At 46.6% G+C, this 18,493-nt stretch overlaps 1 protein-coding gene across 9 annotated transcripts in view; it reads left to right on the plus strand.

Annotated features, from left to right (window-relative positions):
• RNF220 (ring finger protein 220) overlaps positions 1–18,493 on the plus strand; it is a 195,558-nt gene that overhangs the window by 141,364 nt on the left and 35,701 nt on the right. For 6 of the 9 annotated variants that reach the window (XM_083846882.1, XM_083846880.1, XM_083846879.1 and 3 more), the window contains 2 exons: positions 5,876–5,997; positions 7,017–7,149. In XM_083846882.1, coding sequence (XP_083703008.1) covers positions 5,876–5,997; positions 7,017–7,149 — 255 coding nt within the window. The remainder of the gene's footprint in view (positions 1–5,875; positions 5,998–7,016; positions 7,150–18,493) is intronic. The other 3 variants (XM_083846886.1, XM_083846884.1, XM_083846885.1) reach the window with 1 other exon arrangement.

The raw sequence follows: 18,493 nt of genomic DNA on the forward strand, positions 1-18,493 counted from the left end.
AAAATAACTCGTGGTATCCATAAGCTTTGCCACATTATTGTTAAACAGTTATTTAAGCACTGTTGCTCCAGATGGAGAACACTTGAGTGCTGTGGGGGAAAAAAATGCTTATTTGTCTACATCTTGTGTTTTAATGAGCATCTAATCAATCACACAATTTTATGGCTTGCTCTGTGAGATTGATTTCCTTATCCCTGTCAGTTTACATTGTCAGAAATTTTGTAGGACTTGTCCAAAGACATCTGGCTCTTTGTTGAATGTTCTTATTGACACACTGAAGAAACTTCGCATATAGAAAACTCAGTCTGTCTGTCAATGAAAAATGTACCGTTTTGTTCGTTTCCGTTACGTTCTAAAGGTATTTTTCAGTATCATTGCTACCAGTTTGTCTTGGTATCTCTAAAGTTTCTTACCAGCTGAGCTCCAGGATCGCTTTGGGAAACTCCTCCTGTAAAAGGAGACCTGTGGTGTTTGCTCTTCTCCCACGTTGTCCTTGACTCAAATCTCAGCTGCCCTGGCTTTTTGTGCCTGAGTCCCGTCAGATCTCCTGGATTTGTTTCATCCCATTGTGGTCGCTTCAGGCAGTACAACAAGAGCTAAGAGAAGGTAGAGAGGGGGGCGTCTTCCGTGAGCTGCTGTTGGCCTGGCTGCCAAGTGGTTAGGTCCCGATAGTTACGTGGTTTGCAGGCACCTGACACTTCAGGATTTTAATTCTCTAAGTCAAGCTTTTAACTTAAATTGAGCTGTAAGTAAGGTGAATGCATTTGCAAGCTTTGGAGCAGCAATGTTCTGTCTTTCAGGCTCTTGACTGAGTGTTTGTATCTGAAGCTCCCCGTCAGTCTCAGTGAGCTAATCCAGCACCTTTCTCCTGTGCTAAACTCACTTTGCAGAGGCTGTGTCCTCACGAACCCAGGAGTATGAGATGCTGACTCCTTACAAACCCATGTGGGAAAGAAGGCATTTCTTTCATTTGCCTTGTTTCCAGTGTCACCAAAGTCGGAACTTTTAGCCACCCTGCAAATTGGTGCTTACGGAATTTAACCTGCTTAGTTGCTCGTTCAAAATCAGAAGCACAGAGTTACCCGTTAGTCTATCAGAACGTGGATTCTGCAGGTCAAGGCTGTGCCGCCCTCAGAGAATAGTGTCAGACGGAAGATCGCTGAACGTTATCTGTGTGGAAGTTTGGCTGTGCAAATGTGAAAGCCCCATTGAGACCCTTCTGTGAATTTGGCCCTTAATATTCTCTCTCAGGCAGATGAGCAGCAAATTACACATAAGGTCCGAAACAGATTTATTCTTGACCATCTGTTTTCCTGCTCTAGCATGTTCTTGAGGTGGCTCTTTGTACTCGGGCATTGCTGCCTGTGTTCCTTGGATCAGATGCTCCTCAATAAGTTGCTCGGCCCCAGAAGCTCTTTGTCATAAGTCCAACAAAGCGTAAGCACTTCTTAAAACTTTTGCAGTAGATTTGTAGAGGGTAGGTGCTCGGATATCTTCGATTCAAACTGAGGGGTGTTTGCAAAGTCGGCATTCTCGGCAGAGCTACAGAGTAAGTCCTTACAAAGCTCCTTTTGCAACTGCCTGGGAAACCGGCTCCAGAGCTGATGGTGCCCCTAACGGAATGCCGAAGGGTTTCTTGTTGGACTTGAACCAGCACCAGCACATCGTGGGCTTCTGCAGCTGACGGTGGGTGGGGGAGGGAGAAAGCTAGACGGTTTTCACCGGAAAGGAGACAAAAATGTTTCCATTTAATTTGATTGGCCTGCCATTGCAGGAGCTGCTAATGATGTCTGCATGGGGCTCAGGGGACCACTCAAACTGGTGGAAGGAATCATAAGAGATATTGCTAGTAACTTAATCATCTCCTTCGATGCTGCAGGAGAGCTTTGTGTAGTGTCCACTGCTGGATGCTCTGTAAGAGCACTCCTGAGGTAATTAGACTGCCCTGTCCTGAAGGTGAATTTTTGGTTACCGGGGAGGGCAGCAGTCAATGCTGAAACCTGTTAGGTTTTCTCCCAGGAAACTTTCGTGGGCTAGAGGATAACCTGATCTGTAGGCATTAATAAGGTTTAGCCTAGATAGGAAGAGCCCGCTGTGAGAAAAGATGCTGGGTCCCTTCTGCCCATAAAGCAGCAGTGCCTGGCTCCTTCTGTCCCTTCTTCTGGGAAGGCAGGGGCATCCCAGAGGCATGAGGGGATTTGGAAACCCAGGTGCCGGTTTGGCTCCTCTTTCTCCTGTGCAAGCAGCTTCTCCCCTGGTGCAGGCCAGAATGAGAGTGACCCCACGTTAGAAAAGGGAAGCTTCCTTAGCCAGCTCCTGAGTTACGATGGGAGATGTTAACGTAGACCCGGGTCCTCGCAAAGGGTCACCTTGAAAGGTGCCCTTCATGGGTGGGGGCCACCTTCCTGGGGGCTTGCAGGCTCCCAGCACAGTGCTGGTAGGGCTCAGAAGAGAGGCTGTGTCGTGCTCCCTGCTGGTGGCGTCAGCAGAGCAATGCTACGAGGGGACGTGAGAGGACAAAGTGCTCGATGCTTTAGTGCAACCTGAGGGAGAACGCGCCCAGCAAGAGCACTGCGTAAAGTACGTCTGTGAGAAGGGGGACCTTCAAGGTGCTAGAAGCCCTCGGATGGCCTAATAATAATTATTAATGTTAATAAAAAGTAGTGAACTCCTCACCTCCTGGCAGAAGGCTGGAATAATAACTACAGAGTCTTTGTTCAGGTGGAGATAAGAAGGGGTCAGCCCCGTGCAAAGCCCTGCTTCCCTGAGCTCAGTCCTTTGCAGCCAGTCCTCCTCCGGCTGTGTTTTTATCTCCCTGAATTACAAGAGGGAATGGCTTTTTTTTTTTTTTTTCCCCTCTCCCGCCTGCGACAGGAGTGTGGGGGAGAGGGATTAGTGAGCTAATTAGAAATGATTGCATCTATCAACACTAATTAACAATCCTGTGGTCTCACTCGCGTGTTCTTTTGAGCTGTTCCCCGTCGGGACAGCGCCACAATCACCCCGTGCCTTTGGGGCCGCTCTGTCCCCGCTGCGCTGATTGGAAGTGATAGCCGGGTATGGAGAGTGCTGCTCGGGTCAGGCTTCGGAGGCCGCAGCTTTGCCTTTCCTTTCCTGCTGTCACCAGGGGCACCCCGAGCCTCCGTGGGCACGGCGCTGCCAATGACCACGGAATGAAAATGGCAGGGGGATTCGGTTTCAACACCTCTTCCCGTCCAGTGGCTTTCTCACTTGTGGCACTGGAACTGAAAGGGCTGCTTCTCCGAGAAGCCAAAGGAGCCGCGAGAGGAGCTGTCCGCTGGGTCTGGCATGGAGCTGAAAGAGCCCAGCTCCGTTCCCAGCTCTGCTGTAGCACTTCTGCGAAGCAGGTGCTTGTTGTGGCAAAAGGATCCCAGGAATTTATCGGTGCAAGGCCTGAAACACGATGCTTTCCTTTTGTGCGTGGGCTGGAGGAGTCTGGCAGTAAAAAAAAAAATCCAAAATACTGATAAACGTCTCAGACAGACTGACTGACCTGGATTCATCCTACCCGAATATTTTACCTGCTCCTTCCCTCCGTGTTTAAAACCAGGATGAGGTGAGGGAAGGATGTCTGTGACCAGAAGAGAGAAGGCTTCGTTTCTGCCTTCGTGCGTTTTTCTCTGGTCAGATGGGTGTTTACTGGGGTATGGTAGAGTCAGGTTCCAGCTTCCTCTCCTGTTTTGTGCTGGCTCTGCGGAGCTAATGAGGCAAGGAAAGAGCATCTGAAACTTGTGTGGAAGGGCCGTGCTGGAGGATGCAGGTACTCACTAAACCAGAACTCCAGAAGTCTCTCATGCACTGAGTACAAAGCATGGATTAACTGGGGCTGCTGCCGGTAACAGGGCTGCGTGACCTTGGTTAGGAAGAGGAGGAGGGGTGTCTTTGGGGGCTTCAGGAAGGGAAGAGAAAACAGAGAAGCTGGGGGAGGTGGTCATTGTTTTATTTAAAAGTGGAACATAATTCTTTTGGGCACGCTGAAATCAGAAATAACACTTTGTAGTTAATGTTTGCTTCTGTTTTGACTGGAAGTAAAGCGGTTTACCTTCCGGAGTAAAGGTTGGCAGTGTGAGGAAAATAACTGGTTTAAGCAGACGAAATAGGAGGGAAACTAGCAAAAACATCTTCCTAGGAGTACTGAACTACCTGAAGCGTGCGGAGAGGCAGGTGGGCTGTCTGCCTAGCGTGAGAGAGGAATGTGGAACTTCAGCAAACAAAATCCAGACAATTGCTGAAAGCGGTGTGCATTTGCTCAAGAGGGTCGCTGTTGTTCCAAGTGCCAGGTCTCAGAAACACTCCTGCTTTAGTCTCAAGTCGTCTCTTATTGTAGGAACGTTACATTTGCAGAGTCCTTTTCATGAAACCAGGAACACAGGTGTGTTATGGAGGGAGGGGGTTTGGGATTTTCTTCCAAATCTGCTCTTTTGGTGCAGAAAAGCATTGTCCAGGGAAGAATTTTTTGCTGTCTTAATCCTGGAGCATCACAGAGTGTAGGGGATGATGAGTATTCCTAATTCTGGGTTGTGGGGAAGCATGTCCTAACCCAGAGAGTCCCACCTGCAGGGAAGCCAACAGGAAAGCCTTGAAAGAAGCCTTTCAGGTCTGTGTCGGTGCGCTCAGCTAAATCATGACAAATCACTTGATGTGAATGCACTAAACTGACATATTTTAGAAAACAATTGACAGAAACTTTCCCCATACCCTGGTAGGGTCCTGGCGTTCCAGCACCTTTCTCCTCGTTGCTGGCTGCAGGGAGCTGTTGATCTTCCAGTCCGCAGGCACAAAGGCTCTCAGAGCACGCCGCAGCGCTCGCCACGTCAGGAACGATTTCTGGCTAATGCAGCTTTTTGGTGGTGTCATCTCTCATTATCACTTGGGCTTTCCTTGGGCTTTTCCTTGTCTCTCATTCAGAATTTTGACCTTCCTTATTAATTAAACAGGAACTTTCCTGCAGCCAGTGATTGAGTTATTCGGTAATACCTGCCTAAAGCCATCATCATAAAGGACAGAAGTTCTTTTTAATGCAAATCATTCGGTTCCAGATGTTTTGATCACATTAAACGATGGCTCAAATTAACCAGAGATTGGATTAAGCAACAGGCTACCTTGGCTGCTTTTTCTAATCATCGTGATTCCTAACGTGTTTGTTTCCTAGTGCGTGCCCTCACGAAGGCGGTGTAGCCCCCAGTTTCTCTGCACAAGTAAATAGTGAAATAATGGAGAGAGAGAGAGAAGCTATCTAGGATAGGTGCCTCATTTTTACCAGCAAGGATCTTTCCATAAATGTTACCTGCTACTAAGGTGCTACTCTGACTTCTTTGTGACAGGCTGGGAAGGAATTATTTAGGGTGTGCAGGTCCTGAGAGTGATTGTAACCCAACTTGTCCAAGGCTTCTGGGGCACTACACCAGCTCTCTGTGGTCTGAGCTAGTTTCTGTGTAGGGAGCGGGTGAGTCTCGCACTCGGGAGGCGTGATCCAGAACAGGGTTCAGTGGCTTGATCACTGAGACTTGAAAACAATTTCAGGCTTCCAAGAGAAAGTATTTTACCATTTGAATAACATACTTAGGGTTGTGCAGTAGGCGTTTGCTCTCCTAGCTCTGAAGTTGTGAGCAGCTGCCTTTCTGAAATCAGGTTACACTGAGCCCCAGGTTACAGGTTTAATGTGGAAAGCACTAAGTACAATTCTCCATGCTGTTTAGGAAGTCAGAAAAGGGAGTTGCAATGGGATTTTCTGGTGTGAAATCTTACCGTTTCTGCCAACAAGGTTTGTTCTTTGGAGCTGAGCACCCAGGGAAAAGTGGATCTGCAAACTTGACATGTCTTCCTTTTTTCTTTCCTTGGTTTCTCCATGCAGCTCGGATTGGAAAAATGAAACGGAGGAAGCAAGACGAAGGGCAGGTATGTCCCCTCTGCAGCCGACCTCTGTCAGGATCCGAGGAGGAGATGAGTAGGCATGTGGAACAATGCCTTGCAAAGGTAGAGGCGCAGCAGGATCGCCAGCTGCCATTCCCTTCTCCCTACTCCCAGCTTTGTCTGCAACTGACCTAATGTGGGGCAAAAACTAACATTGCTGAGCTCGCAGGCAATGCTAACTGTGTCTCCCTGAGATCTGTAGTCACTTGCCTTTGTCTTGGAAGATGGATTCTTCTGGATTTTCTCCTGTGTCGCATTAGTGACTTTTTTATTTCATGCACCCTTTCACCGTTATTGAAGTTGAAGTTGTAGACTGTGAAGGTAGAGCTATTGAAGTTTATGAAGCCTTTTGTAGGACTTTATGCTTCCCGTGGAGCACAGCAAGAAGAGTTCTTTCTGATCTCTGCCTTTGACAACATTAGAATTATTTTTTGTTGGCTTCTTTTGTAAGACTGGCACTTGTAAATGTTGTGTGACCACCTTACTCTAGGAGGTATGTTTGAGCAGAACCATTCTCTTGCTGTTCTTCCCAAAGACGGGAATAATGAGGAACAAGCTGTAGGGGAAAGAGAGTTGCCATAGGGCTTTTCACACTTGTTTTGCAGAAAAGCCCACAGCAGAGAACAAATTCATTCTTGTTTCATCAAGGGGTGCATGATGTAAGGAGGGGTGTCTTTTGATCAGTGCACCCAAATAATGTGCTCTGGGAGAACATTCCTTGCCAGTTCCTGTAGCTTGGGAGCTTCTCTGTGCTGGGGATCAAAGGAATCTGTTGCTTCTACAATAGAGAGGGAAATCATGCATGCAAAGTAAGGGAACGCATGTGAAATGCACGTGTGTCGTTGTAGGAATCAGAGCTTAAATTTCTGTGCGCGAAAATGATGCCCCCTTGCCACTTCTGATCTTAAGGTTGTCGCGTTTGTCTAGTGCTGATTCACTTCTAGATGACTGGGGATGGGGGAGGGAAGCAGATGCTGCCCTGGGAACAGTCCAGCTTTCCTTCTCCATCCCACCCTGAGCTGTTAACCTCAAAGAGCTATTTCGTGCATCTCAACGCTCTGCCCCTGCTTTACCCCGTGCAGAGAGAAGGTTCCTGCATGACTGAGGATGACTCTGTGGACATCGAGAACGAGAACGGCAACCGCTTCGAAGAGTACGAATGGTGTGGGCAGAAGAGGATACGGGCTACTACTCTCCTGGAGGGAGGATTTCGAGGTGCGCCAATGTTTTGGGGTCACTTGTGAATCATTCTGCTGTTGAAGTTGATCGTTGCTTGTCTTTGAAGGGAGGGACCTGGAAATCTCTTTCACAAAGGGTGGGACCTCACCCCTTTGCAAGAAAGTAAAGCAATTCCAGCTTTCTGCCCCTCTGGAATGATCAGAGTCACAATTTCTGCAAACCTTGAACAAAAGCATAGCATTATTTCTTGCTCGAGAAATGTGGCAAAAGAGGGTATGAGTAAGAATGGGCAGAATGGGGAGATCATTTGGGGAAAATAGCTTCTTATATGTTACACATAGTAAGATATACGTGGAAATATGTGAAGAGAGGGAAATAGAAATGAAATTGTAAAAATTCCCAGCCTGGAGTGACGAAAGCTGGTGTATCAGCCTCTGGTGATGTATTGAAGGTGACAGCTAAGTCGCTTTAGCACCTGCATAAAATATTAAAGGCCCGGTTGTGCATTTATCACTCCATCCCTTTTAAGGTTGATAAATGAGAATCCAGGAACCTGCTCTGCACCTCCAGCGCTGCAAGCCCTTAGGGCTCCCAGACAAACACATTTTATTTTTCCTTCTTCTTCTGCTCCTTCCCCAGTGACGGGGAAATCAGTTACTGAGGAGAGAGTGAGTTATGGCAAAATTTGACCTCTCGTGAGCTTTATTGGTGAATGTAATTTTAGCTGGAAACCTGGCCCCTTTCTTACACTCAGCCTTTTGGCCTCGAAGAGGAGGATTTACTAAACTGTTCTTTGGCACGAACCTCTGGCACTAAGGGGAGCCTCTCGCAAGCAATCCACGCAGTGCATGCCTAATGAGGGGAGCAAAGCTGGCTCCCTCCGTTCAATAAAGAGGATGGGATGTGATCTCTTCCTATATCAGCTTGGATTTTAATTTAAAATATCTCCAGGGGAAAGGCTACTAAGTAAGGGACTTGGACTTAAAAGCCAGTCATGTGCTCAGTGGCCAACTGGCACTCCTGCTCTGCTCTTACCTTCCTCTGAAATTAAATTGTAGCAGAGCAGATGATCAGGAGCACAGAGGTGAAGGAACAGCTTCTTCGGGTTTTAACAGCTACCCAGCAAAGCTCACATTGTTTACTTCCCATGTCCGTGGCCTTCATTTTTGTAACTTTTTTTTTTCCCAGTGTGGAGAGCTGAGTCTGTGATTCGAGGTAGAGTTCTGATGAGACTGTGCGGGGCCTTAGGCTTTTCTTTAGTACAGTTATTACAATCAGTAGTAGGGAAGTGTGGGATGCCTCTATGTCACTGTCACTACTGGTCCTGATGAGAAAAGCTACTCAGGTCATTTCTGATGCTCTTTCTGCACAGTTTTCTCCTTCACCCTCACCAAACAACTGAGTTTTTGAGAACAGTCTTCCAGTTCCTTTGGTCCTGACATAGTGGTGTCTTCACCTGGATAATATTCCTAGGCTGTATAAATGCAGAGTACTTACTCCTTGGTACTTCTTCCTTATTTTAACTGGAACTCTCAGATGTGCTATTTGACATTATATAAACCACTAGAGGTTAGCTGGACTTCAGAAACAGTCAGGGCTGTAACCTCTGATAGATGGCTGCATGTGCGTAGATGGCTATTTCTGTATTTGATGCACAGAAAATAGCCTTGATTCCATCAGGAATTATGGGGTCTGTCTCTGAGACCTTCATGACACCTTGAATGTTTGGTTACATGGACAGATCCAGAAAATGATCAGAAATCTAGAACGGACTAGATACAATTCAGACACCCTCTGTAATTGCTCTGATGGGAAGGACATTTGGATTATACTCCTTCCTCTTTTGGTGCAGGATGCTCTTCCCTAAGCAGGGAACATTTTCCCACCAACTTTCTGCCTTGTGTTTTGAGATGACCATCTAATATCTGCAGGCTACCTGCCTACCCTACACAAGAAGTTTCCATAAAATTTGGGATGCAAAGCAAAGCTGGGATGATCTGACTTGTTAGCCGATTGTATTTCTTTTTAAGCAAGTTACACTTTTTCATGCTCCCGTTAGTGGTTCTCATGTTTTCTCTGGCTGCTGGCATTCAGAGGTCTTCATCGGTCAGGCCTGCTTTGTGCACTCTCGAGTAAACTTAAGGTGACTGTCTTTTTCCATTCTCCGCCAGTGCCGGTTCTTCCCTTGTTTTAGGGACAGAATCCCTAATGCACAACCCTGAAGCACAGCATGACGTTTTAGAGATGCTCTCCAATGCTTAAACCTGCTTTGCCTGGAGTTGGCAGGGCCCTCGTTAACCCTCCTCACCCGAGGCTCTGTGTTTGGCTCCATTCCCTTTGCTGAGAAGCGGCAGCGATGTGGAAATCGAAAGCCTTTCACAATGCCAGACAGCCTTTGCCAGGCTTCAGGGATGTCACCAACGTCTGAAGAGTTGACGTGGGGAAATACATAAAACCAGAGGGGAGAATAAATGGCCGTGTGTCTCATCAACTTCAGTTTTAATGGCGTGTTGCTGGGAGGAGATGTCACAGCCGGGCGGTGGGGGGAGCAGGTCGCTGCGGCCATCTCAGAGGCATCTTGGAGCACCAGGCAGCCTCACAGAACTGGCTCAAACTTAGGCCCTGGCTACTGTTTTTTATTGTTTGGGTTTTTTTTGGTTAATGGACAAAGTTTGTCACTCTTGAGGTGAAGAAAACTTTGTTAATTTTATGAAAGATCCCCTCAGGTTCTCAGGTGAGGGGAGGTTGGGAGATCTTGGGGTTTTTCGTCTTGAAAACAGAAGTTAGGGAAGTGAGCACCCTGCTCAGATTTTCTGGAAGATGGTCTAATGCTGGAGAGCAATCACAATCTGAAGGTCTCACCTCTGTGGTTCCTGGGATGAAGCTTTCTTGCTCCCAAAGCTCTTACAGGGAAGACTTGCTCCTCTCTTCAAAGGGCTGTCTTAGGAGGTGGAAATTCTTTGTCTTCTGCGTTGGTGTTGCAGCTACAAATCCACAATGGGCTCTCGTGCACCAGAGCCAAATGTGCTTACCCCAAATTGGAAGAATGCGGGATGTAAATGCAGATCGTTGTCAATTATATAGGATTTGGCACCACTTTGTTTCAGCAGAGGCCCTGTTTGAGGTAGGAATTTGTATCTGGAGAAGTTTCTTCTGTTTGGGATGGGCACAGGAGGCTACCAGCATGAAATGCTGCTATTCTAATCGGGCTCTCACTTCGAAGCAAAAAGCTATACAGAAGTATTAATAAAATCTATTCCTATCTCAGAACTGTTACAAGACTAAAATCTCCTTTGAAATAGCTGAACACTTGGTAGCCATCTGTCCCCATGTCTCAGGATCATCCCTCTCCGATGGGCTTTGTTGCAGGAGATTATTTCATGCAATCTTTGTCTAATGAGTTTCTCTGTTTAGGAAGCCAACAAGGCTTCACAAGTGAAAGCATCAAGTGGCTCCCTCTCTGATGTTTTTTTTACCACTCAACGTATTTGTAGCAGCTCTTCTGTTCCTCTCCAGAATGGATGCACGTTACCCTCAGTGTTTACACTGTAAGGTTATCCCTTTAAAGAATTCCTGAGGGAAGTTCAAAAGGTTTTTGTTTTTTTTTTTTCCTTTGAAAGATTCAGTGTCTCTTTTTGTGTGTACGTCTCTTACTTGAAAGAAGGAAAAGGGAGGGGGGGAGTGGAAAAAAAAGTGCTTTATCTGAAAAGAATCGCATCAGCTTCGCGCTGATAGAAGCCGCTGTCATCTCTTAAACGGCTTAGCACAGTCAAAAGGCAAGAGGACTTAAAACAGTGTCTTACACAGGGATCGATGGGTGGAACACACAACTCCTAACTGCAAAAAAAAAAAAAAAAAGAAGTGCAGGGGGGAGAGATAACGGTAATGATTGCATTGAGGGAAGCTTGAGGGTGGCTTGTTCTTTGTAAGGCGGCTTCAAAGGTGTCTGGAGCGGTGCCTGAGCAAACTGTCCTGTGAAGTCGCTGCCTCTGTAGGGCTGCGGGAGGAGGGAGGGGGCCGCTCGCACCCTTCTGTTCCTTAGCAGATGGGACAAAGTGGATTAGTAAATGCCAAGGTAGCAGCTCCCTTCTGCCACCCGCGCGTTCGAGGAGGGATTTTTGTCACTCGATCTCTCTCTCTCGTGCCCTGGGAAGGGGGTTTGCCCAGGAGAGGGGCAGGAGGCGAGCTGCGGCCGGGGCCGTCGGCGGGGGACGGGATGTCAGTTTATCGATCGCACCTCAGTCAGGAGAGCTGCAGGCGCAGTGCTCTGAGCACGAGCGGCAGCGTGCTTAATGTGATTGAAAGGCAGTTAAAATGGCGGTGACCTTTTCAGGGGGAATTAGATTGCCTGCCAAGAGTGGTTAGAGGGAGTGATAACGCCAGCTTGAGGAAGCTGTCCAGTTTGCTTCAAAGGGAGGGAGACAGAGACAGGGAAAGCAAACTAGCAGCAAGTACCATTTAAAGCACGAGCCGCGCGGTCTGATAGAACAGAGATTGCTGTCCTCTTTAGATATGAAAAGATTGAAGAATTGTAGCGAAGTTCTCCCCACCCGTGCTGTCCTCCTTTTTTCCCTTCCGTCTCCCCCACTGCAAAACCCTCCTCTGGGCACAGTAGCAGCGTAGTCACCGTTGCTCTTCTGGGCTTCTCTGCTTCAGCGGATCAATTGCCTTGAAAATAAGACAGAAGAGGGAAAGACTTTGAAAGCGTTAAAATGGTAAGCAGGGCGTTTTCAGGGAAGGATGCTTTCTAAGAAAGATCAACACGATGACAAGGATCCAGCTGATGGATTGCAAATAACTGTGAAAGAAGAAATGGGGATTACTTGACTCAAGTTTCTCTTTATTTTTCCATTCTGCCCTCCTCCCAAGATAGCAAAGGGCTTGTTATCCATTCATTAATGTCTTTAACTGGTGCTGCTCTTTTCTCTTGCTAACATATGCAAAGAGAGACTTGGTAAAGCCTTATAAGCTGTAACAAACTACAGTTATCCCAGGGTGCCCGTTTGCATTGGATCTCATGTCATGTACAATTAGGGCAGCTGTGTGGAAAGTGGGACTGTATTAAAATGTCTGAAAGTTTACAGCAGATGGCTGTAGTCCCACAGTCAGCTTTATCTCTGCAGGATCAAGATGTGCTTCAGTTTGAAAAGCAAACGTTATAGACTAGCCTTCTTCCTCCGTAGGCTAGTTGTCCAGGAAAGAGCTCTATGGCAATAGCTACGCGCTCCTCCAATTTATTCTCCTTCTAAATACCTGTAACATCAGAAGGTGTGAGTATTAACATCGTAAGCGTGAGGTCCTGTCTTCAGGATCTAAGTAGATGCTTTTCATTTCCTCTGCCCCAGCAGCAGGTGTTTGTGAACACAATGAGTTTGCTTGTGTCTGGTAGCTGCCTGGGCAGAAGGCTCCAAATAGGGGCACAGCTGAGTTTTCCCTCTTCTCAGTGCAATGTAATGAACATGAAATGAAGCTCTTGGAACAAAACTCTACAAACTGTATGTATGTGGGGAAACTGAAGCATGAAGAAGCATGCTATGCTTCTCTAATGTTATAAAGGTAGTGGGAAAGCTTGCAACAGAGCTTGTAACAGCTAGAACCCCACTTAGCAGCAAGTTGTGCTCTCTTTTTCAGATAAAATATAATGGGGCACGCAGGAAAGCTTCTGTAGATGGGGGGATTTTGCATGTTTCAATGTGAGCAGCTTCACGCTGCATTTAGGGTCATACCAATAAGAGGGTATAAACTGATCTTCTCAAATTCAGCAAATGAATTTGATCTGAGAAGTAAAAGTGTGGCTTCTCCTAAGAGACCACATGGGAAATAGAATATATCGCTGGCATATTTAGGTCATTTTTAGAAGAATGATCAAGTAACCAGAATCATCTTCCCCATTTCGGTGGAGATGAGTCAGAATTCATTCATTTCACCCTGGCAGGCTAAAGCAGACTTAAACTTGGATGCAAGAGGAGTCTGTGGTAAGAGCACAGGAAGTCTTTGCCATAATGAAATTCTTAATCTTCCTCCCACTTAGCAAGAGCTCAGTTCATTGCCTTTCTCTGTCACACTTCCAGCTTCAGCTTTCATCATGGCTCATTCTGTAAGGTGAATGCAATTCTGCATCTACGCATTGGAACATCCTTCCCAGCCCCTCATTGTTCGCATTTTTGCTTTCCCTTGTTTGGTTTGTTACCTTCTGCTGGTCACTTCTACCCGTTGTAAGCTCCGAAGTGCGTGAGATGTATAAATTCAATGTTTTTCAAGTGATTATTTTATGCCTTAACCCCTCTTTAGGGGGCTGCTCAGTCCCAGAACACTTGTATGCCTTACCTCAGCCCTTGTGTAAAATGGTGGTAATCCTGGTAATCCCTCCGTTGCTGAAGGACAGTACTTTGTACTCGTCTGATGGAGTAGCCCAAGCATTTCTTAACGTGTGCACCTCTCTCTGTTGAGAGTAAGTACTTGTCTGTAAGGTAATGCTTGAGCTAAAAATGCTACAGATCTATTTACATAGCGAATATACATATATACGAGAATCAGATGGGCTCTACCTGACTTTCTTCACACTTTGTGTTGATGTATAGAATCTGAGGGATTCTGTAGCTAATAAATGTCTCTTGGGTACTGTACTGTACGTTAATATCAGAAGCTGACTGTAGTCAGTAGCACTAACAGGTGAGAATAATCCATGTTTAAAAAAATAATACCGGAATTCCTACCTCACATCGTGAGCCACCAAGTAAGTGATGCTCGGTGTCTTGTGTGTTTAAAGTTCACATAACGCTTCAAGCAACTGCGTTTTCATTATTGTGGAACACGATGTAATCAGTGGGACTCAGCAAAGTAAAAATCACTTTAAAAAAAAAATACTTTATAGGCAGTAGCAGTCATGATTGCTGATATTACATTTTCATTAACTTTAATACATGCAAAAATCTAAGAACCTAATTTTTGTGCTCAAACTGCCAGAACGCATTAGCTGAAAGGAGCACAATGAGCTAAATCTTGCTGTTTGATTTACGTAACACCGACAGTCATTCTCACCAGAAAGAGTTTCTGAGGGAAGAAGGGGAATTCTCTCCATTTGACAGCATTATGTACAATACCTGGGGGAGGAAAAGGGATGTCTGTCACCCAGCAACAGAGGAAGAAGAAAAAAAATTAAGAAGAAAACAGCAAATGCTGCTGTAAAACCATGAAAATTGGCAGGGGGAGTAAGGGAGCAGGTAGAGCACCTGAAACTACTCAATTTTTTGAAATTGACTGGATTTCAAGTTGACAGCATCCCTTTAAACTTCAATTTTCCTAGATTTCAGACATGTAGTGTAAGATCTTCCAGTCCCATCTGCTGTTCTTGCTTAGCCGCTCTCTCCAATCCATTTTTCTAGTGGCCTGTCTGCTTTAGTTCTGAAAGTCCGAGCCTTGAAGACAGTCATTTGATAATTTTTATTTTTTTCCCAAGCGCCTGCAGTTTTGCTAGCACCGCAACCTACTTCTGGGAGCCTCGGGTCAAACTTCAGCCGTAAGCACCGAAGGCTTGATTGACGTGATTTTAATAGCATTTTAGAATACAGTTGTTAAGTCATGGGCAGTGAGATTTTTCTAAAGGAAAAGGGAGCACGGGTCTCAATGGCTTTAAACAGCTCCTGTCTCCGCATGTCGTCTCTTACACTCGGCGGTGAAATGCATTATCGAGTAGTGCCCGGAAAGTGGCTAACTGCGTTTGACACACGCCAACTCCCTGCCTCCACACTGGATAATTGCATTGTCAACTGTTCAGCAAAGTGGCAGGTGACACTGCAGCCGGATTGATTGTCCTAGCATGGAGGCTCCGAAGACTGTCAGCTACCCAATCGATAGAGTTTACACAAGACACCGTGACTGCATCTGTAACTAATTTCAGTTTGAAACTCGCAGGATGTGGCGGTCCCTGTTTCCTGGCCAGTTGTTCTTGGTTGCTTGCATCCTCTCCCTGCCCTGGAAAGTTGCTTTCCCACTGCAAGCACGGCTTTATTTCTTGTTTTGGGGCTGGAAGTGAAGAAATCAATGGCCTGTTTTGTGGTTTCAGAGTTGAGGGCATTGCAGCACACGGCTAACTAGCAGCTCCAGTTTTCCAATCAATAGGCTGATCAATTGATTAAATTAACACTGATTTTTCTTTCTTCTTTCCAGCTTAGAAAAGAATTAGTTTGGGGGAAGAGCATATGGGTTTGGCCTGTGAAATTTAGGCCTTTTTTCCTGTCTTTTCCCCCACGAATACAATCTCTGTGCTCATCATTATTTAAAGCAAAGTACACCGAGGCCCGCCACTGGCAGCGGCCCGCTGTAAGCCAGGGTGTTGCTTTCAGCTGTTCGCCAGCCTTGCTGCTTCATGCTTGGCTGCCTTAGAAAAGTCATCCTCCAAGCTCTGCCGTGCTGCTTTATTATTGGCAAAGTTGCGACATTCCTGTGATCCCTGTCAGTGGTGCTTATTGATCCGGCGATGTGAATCTGCTTAGCGATTCAAGATTACTTTAATTCTCCCTCTTCCTTTTTTGTTTGTTTCCACCCTCTCCCCAGGGGAACAAAAGCTTTCAGATCCACCTTTCTCTGGCTGTGGAAAACGAGCCGTAGCCGCAAGGACTGTGGCTGTTGCTGCTGCTTTTGTGCTTCAGCTTTGGGTTTTGAAGAGCAGCCTTTGAGATCCCCGTGAGGCTGTTCTCACCTTAGAGCATCGCGCTGGCTCCGAGCTCTGGGAGGCAGCTCCGTGTGAGTTGCCGTGCCGGATCAGCCCTTTGGTCCAAGTGCATCTTCCCCTTCTGTAGCCCTGGTGGTGTACAGAGAGGTATAAAAGAAAACTGCTCCTGGGCAGTTCTCTGGTGCTGTGCAGGGTGGAGGAGTCTCTTCCCCGAGCCTTGCAGCAGCTGGCTCTTGTCCGTATGGCAGAACTTGCCTGCCCTTTGTTCAGCACGCTGCTGCAAAATGATGTTAATGGTCATAAAATTATACGGCCCTTTCTTTAAAGGCAGCTGTTCCTCTGATCTGTTAGCAGGGACTGCTGTAAGCGTCCAAGATGCTGCTAAGCAGTCAGCTCCGCGGGAGCTAACAGGCGGCCTCAGATGGATGCATCTGCCTGCTGTTTCAGGGGTGCGCTGGAATGACGCAGTCGGTGTCGGTTTTCCAGGTAAATCATTGTCCCTCGAAATGGATCTGGCTCCAGAGAAATGAAACCCTTCTCCCGCGAGCAGCTTTTCATGGCTTCTGAATGTCGTTTTTCCTGCAACCGGCTGTGAAAGTTGCTCGAAGAAGTATTCTCTCCCTGTTTGTGTTAGAAAAGATGGGGGAACAATTTGACTGCCCAGAAATATGGCTGGGGAAGTGTTATGAATCTGGAGGGCTGCTGTTCAGGTTGGCCTCATTCTCTGCCTTGCTCTTGCTTTCAAGAACCCCTAATGGCTGTTTCTTTCTTCCCAAATGCCTTTTAAAATAAAACAGCATCCGTGCCATCTTGTCCTCTTAGTACTAGTTTGGGATACTTCAGCAGCTGATGAAATAAACCCAGTTTAGAGCCATTCTTGGGAAGTGTGTGTGAGGCCTGGCCGTGTGTCTGCATAAACTACTTTTATTGCCCTCATTGTTTTTACTCTGCAAGAAGCCAGCAAGTGACATTTCGTTAAGAAAATAGAGTGAACGTGCTGGAAAGGGAGGTTGTGCAGAAGGGGGTTACTGCAAGGAGTGTAATTAGCAGAGGCTACAGTTCTGGAGATTTATAGGAGGCTTTTTCTCTTCTTTCCTGAACATGTGCAAATTACCTGTGAGCAGAATGAATGTCTCTTCCCAGCCAATACAGGCCCCAGTAGAGCTGCATGCCGAGATGGATTTGGATTTAGACCCACTTACAGATTTTTCTTTTAGAAATCCAGAATGTTATGTATTCCCAATTCAGATTTGAACCTTTTCTTCCTGGGGGCCAAACAGGAGAAGCACTATTCAGGTGAGCTTGATCCCCTGCATGAGCAGCATCTCATAGCTGCTGTCATAGCAGTGGTGCAATTAATATTGCTACTAACGTATCCGTTTTGTTCCTTGGTCTTGTTTGGAGTGAGGGTTTTGGGACCAGCTGTTCTCTTTATGTTTAATTGACTTATCTGCCCAGGTAGGAGTTAAGGAGCAGAGATGGGGCGCAGTAGGTCTATGCTTTCCCAGCTGCGCCGATGAAATCTGGCTGAGGGATTTGGGTCTGCCTTGGTCTGGCTGTGTTACCTTGCTGCTCCTGAGATTGCTGCTCTCCGTGTGAGCTCGTGTCTGCGCGAGAGCCAGCAGTGCTGCCAACACCTGAAGCAGCATATGTTGTCACTTTGACCATCTGCTGCCGAGCGTGATGGAGAAAAGGAGGGACTTCAATGCGAGGCCCTTTTCTCTGTTCTGTTCTGTGAATCTGCTTATGTATCACGTTAATGACTCTCGATCTTAGCTTGAGCTGCCATTCACTGAAGATGTGTTGAGATGGCCTGTCAGCTGGGGGATTGCACAAAGGAGGCGAGATTTGAGAAGCAGTGCAGAGGTCAGAGAGGATGCTTATGCGTAGGGGACAGCTTAGGAGAAAGCCAAGCGCTCTGAAAACTTAGCGCAAAGGGGAAGAAAAGGATTTCAGGTGAGATTTATCTGCAGCCATTATTAATCTGTGCATGGAAGGAAGTGGGAAGCGTTTCCCTGTCTCCTTCAAGCTCAGCTGACTCCTGTAGCCTGTCGGTGTCTGCAGCGTGGTGGTGGTGAAGAGGCATGGGAATTTTTTCTGTTTTTCAGAGCTCAGCTTCTCTGTTTGAGAAACCCTCTTGCTTGTGTAGAGTACGTAAAATTTTCAGAAACTGACTTGAGTCAGAGCTCAGGCGGACTGCTCCGAGGCCAGCCCAAGCAAAGCTGTGTACACAGTGCTGGAGGGTGGCGGGCGCTGTAGGTAAGTGATCTTGATAGGTACATTCTGATTGATGGGGGAGTTTGTCTCCCAAACTGTCACAGGGTTTATAGAGGTGCCACTCAATACCAGTGCTGGAATTGCTTGTCAGAGCACCTGGCTGCAAGAGCAATGGGGATTGGAGACAGAGCTGTAACTTTGTTTTTTCTCTGCTTAATGGCCCCAGCGTCTGACCTGCCTGCTCACTCCTGTTTGTCTGGACCTTAAGGAGGCAGCAGGGATTAAGACTGTCAGAGAATTGTGCTGCTTTCGCATCAGGAGGCTAATTGTATCGGGGCTGGCAGCCTATGACAAGCGGTTGCCTCCTACCAAATGCACAGCAAGAAAAAAAAAAAGCTCTTTCAACAAGGAAATGAAAGCTATGGGAGAATTTGCATTTTTGTTTTAATCTGAAAGTAGTATTTTCAAATTCACATGTGGAATTGTGTT

Source organism: Anser anser, assembly GCF_964211835.1.
Source record: "Anser anser genome assembly, chromosome: 8".
In the NCBI taxonomy this organism is placed as follows: domain Eukaryota; kingdom Metazoa; phylum Chordata; class Aves; order Anseriformes; family Anatidae; genus Anser; species Anser anser.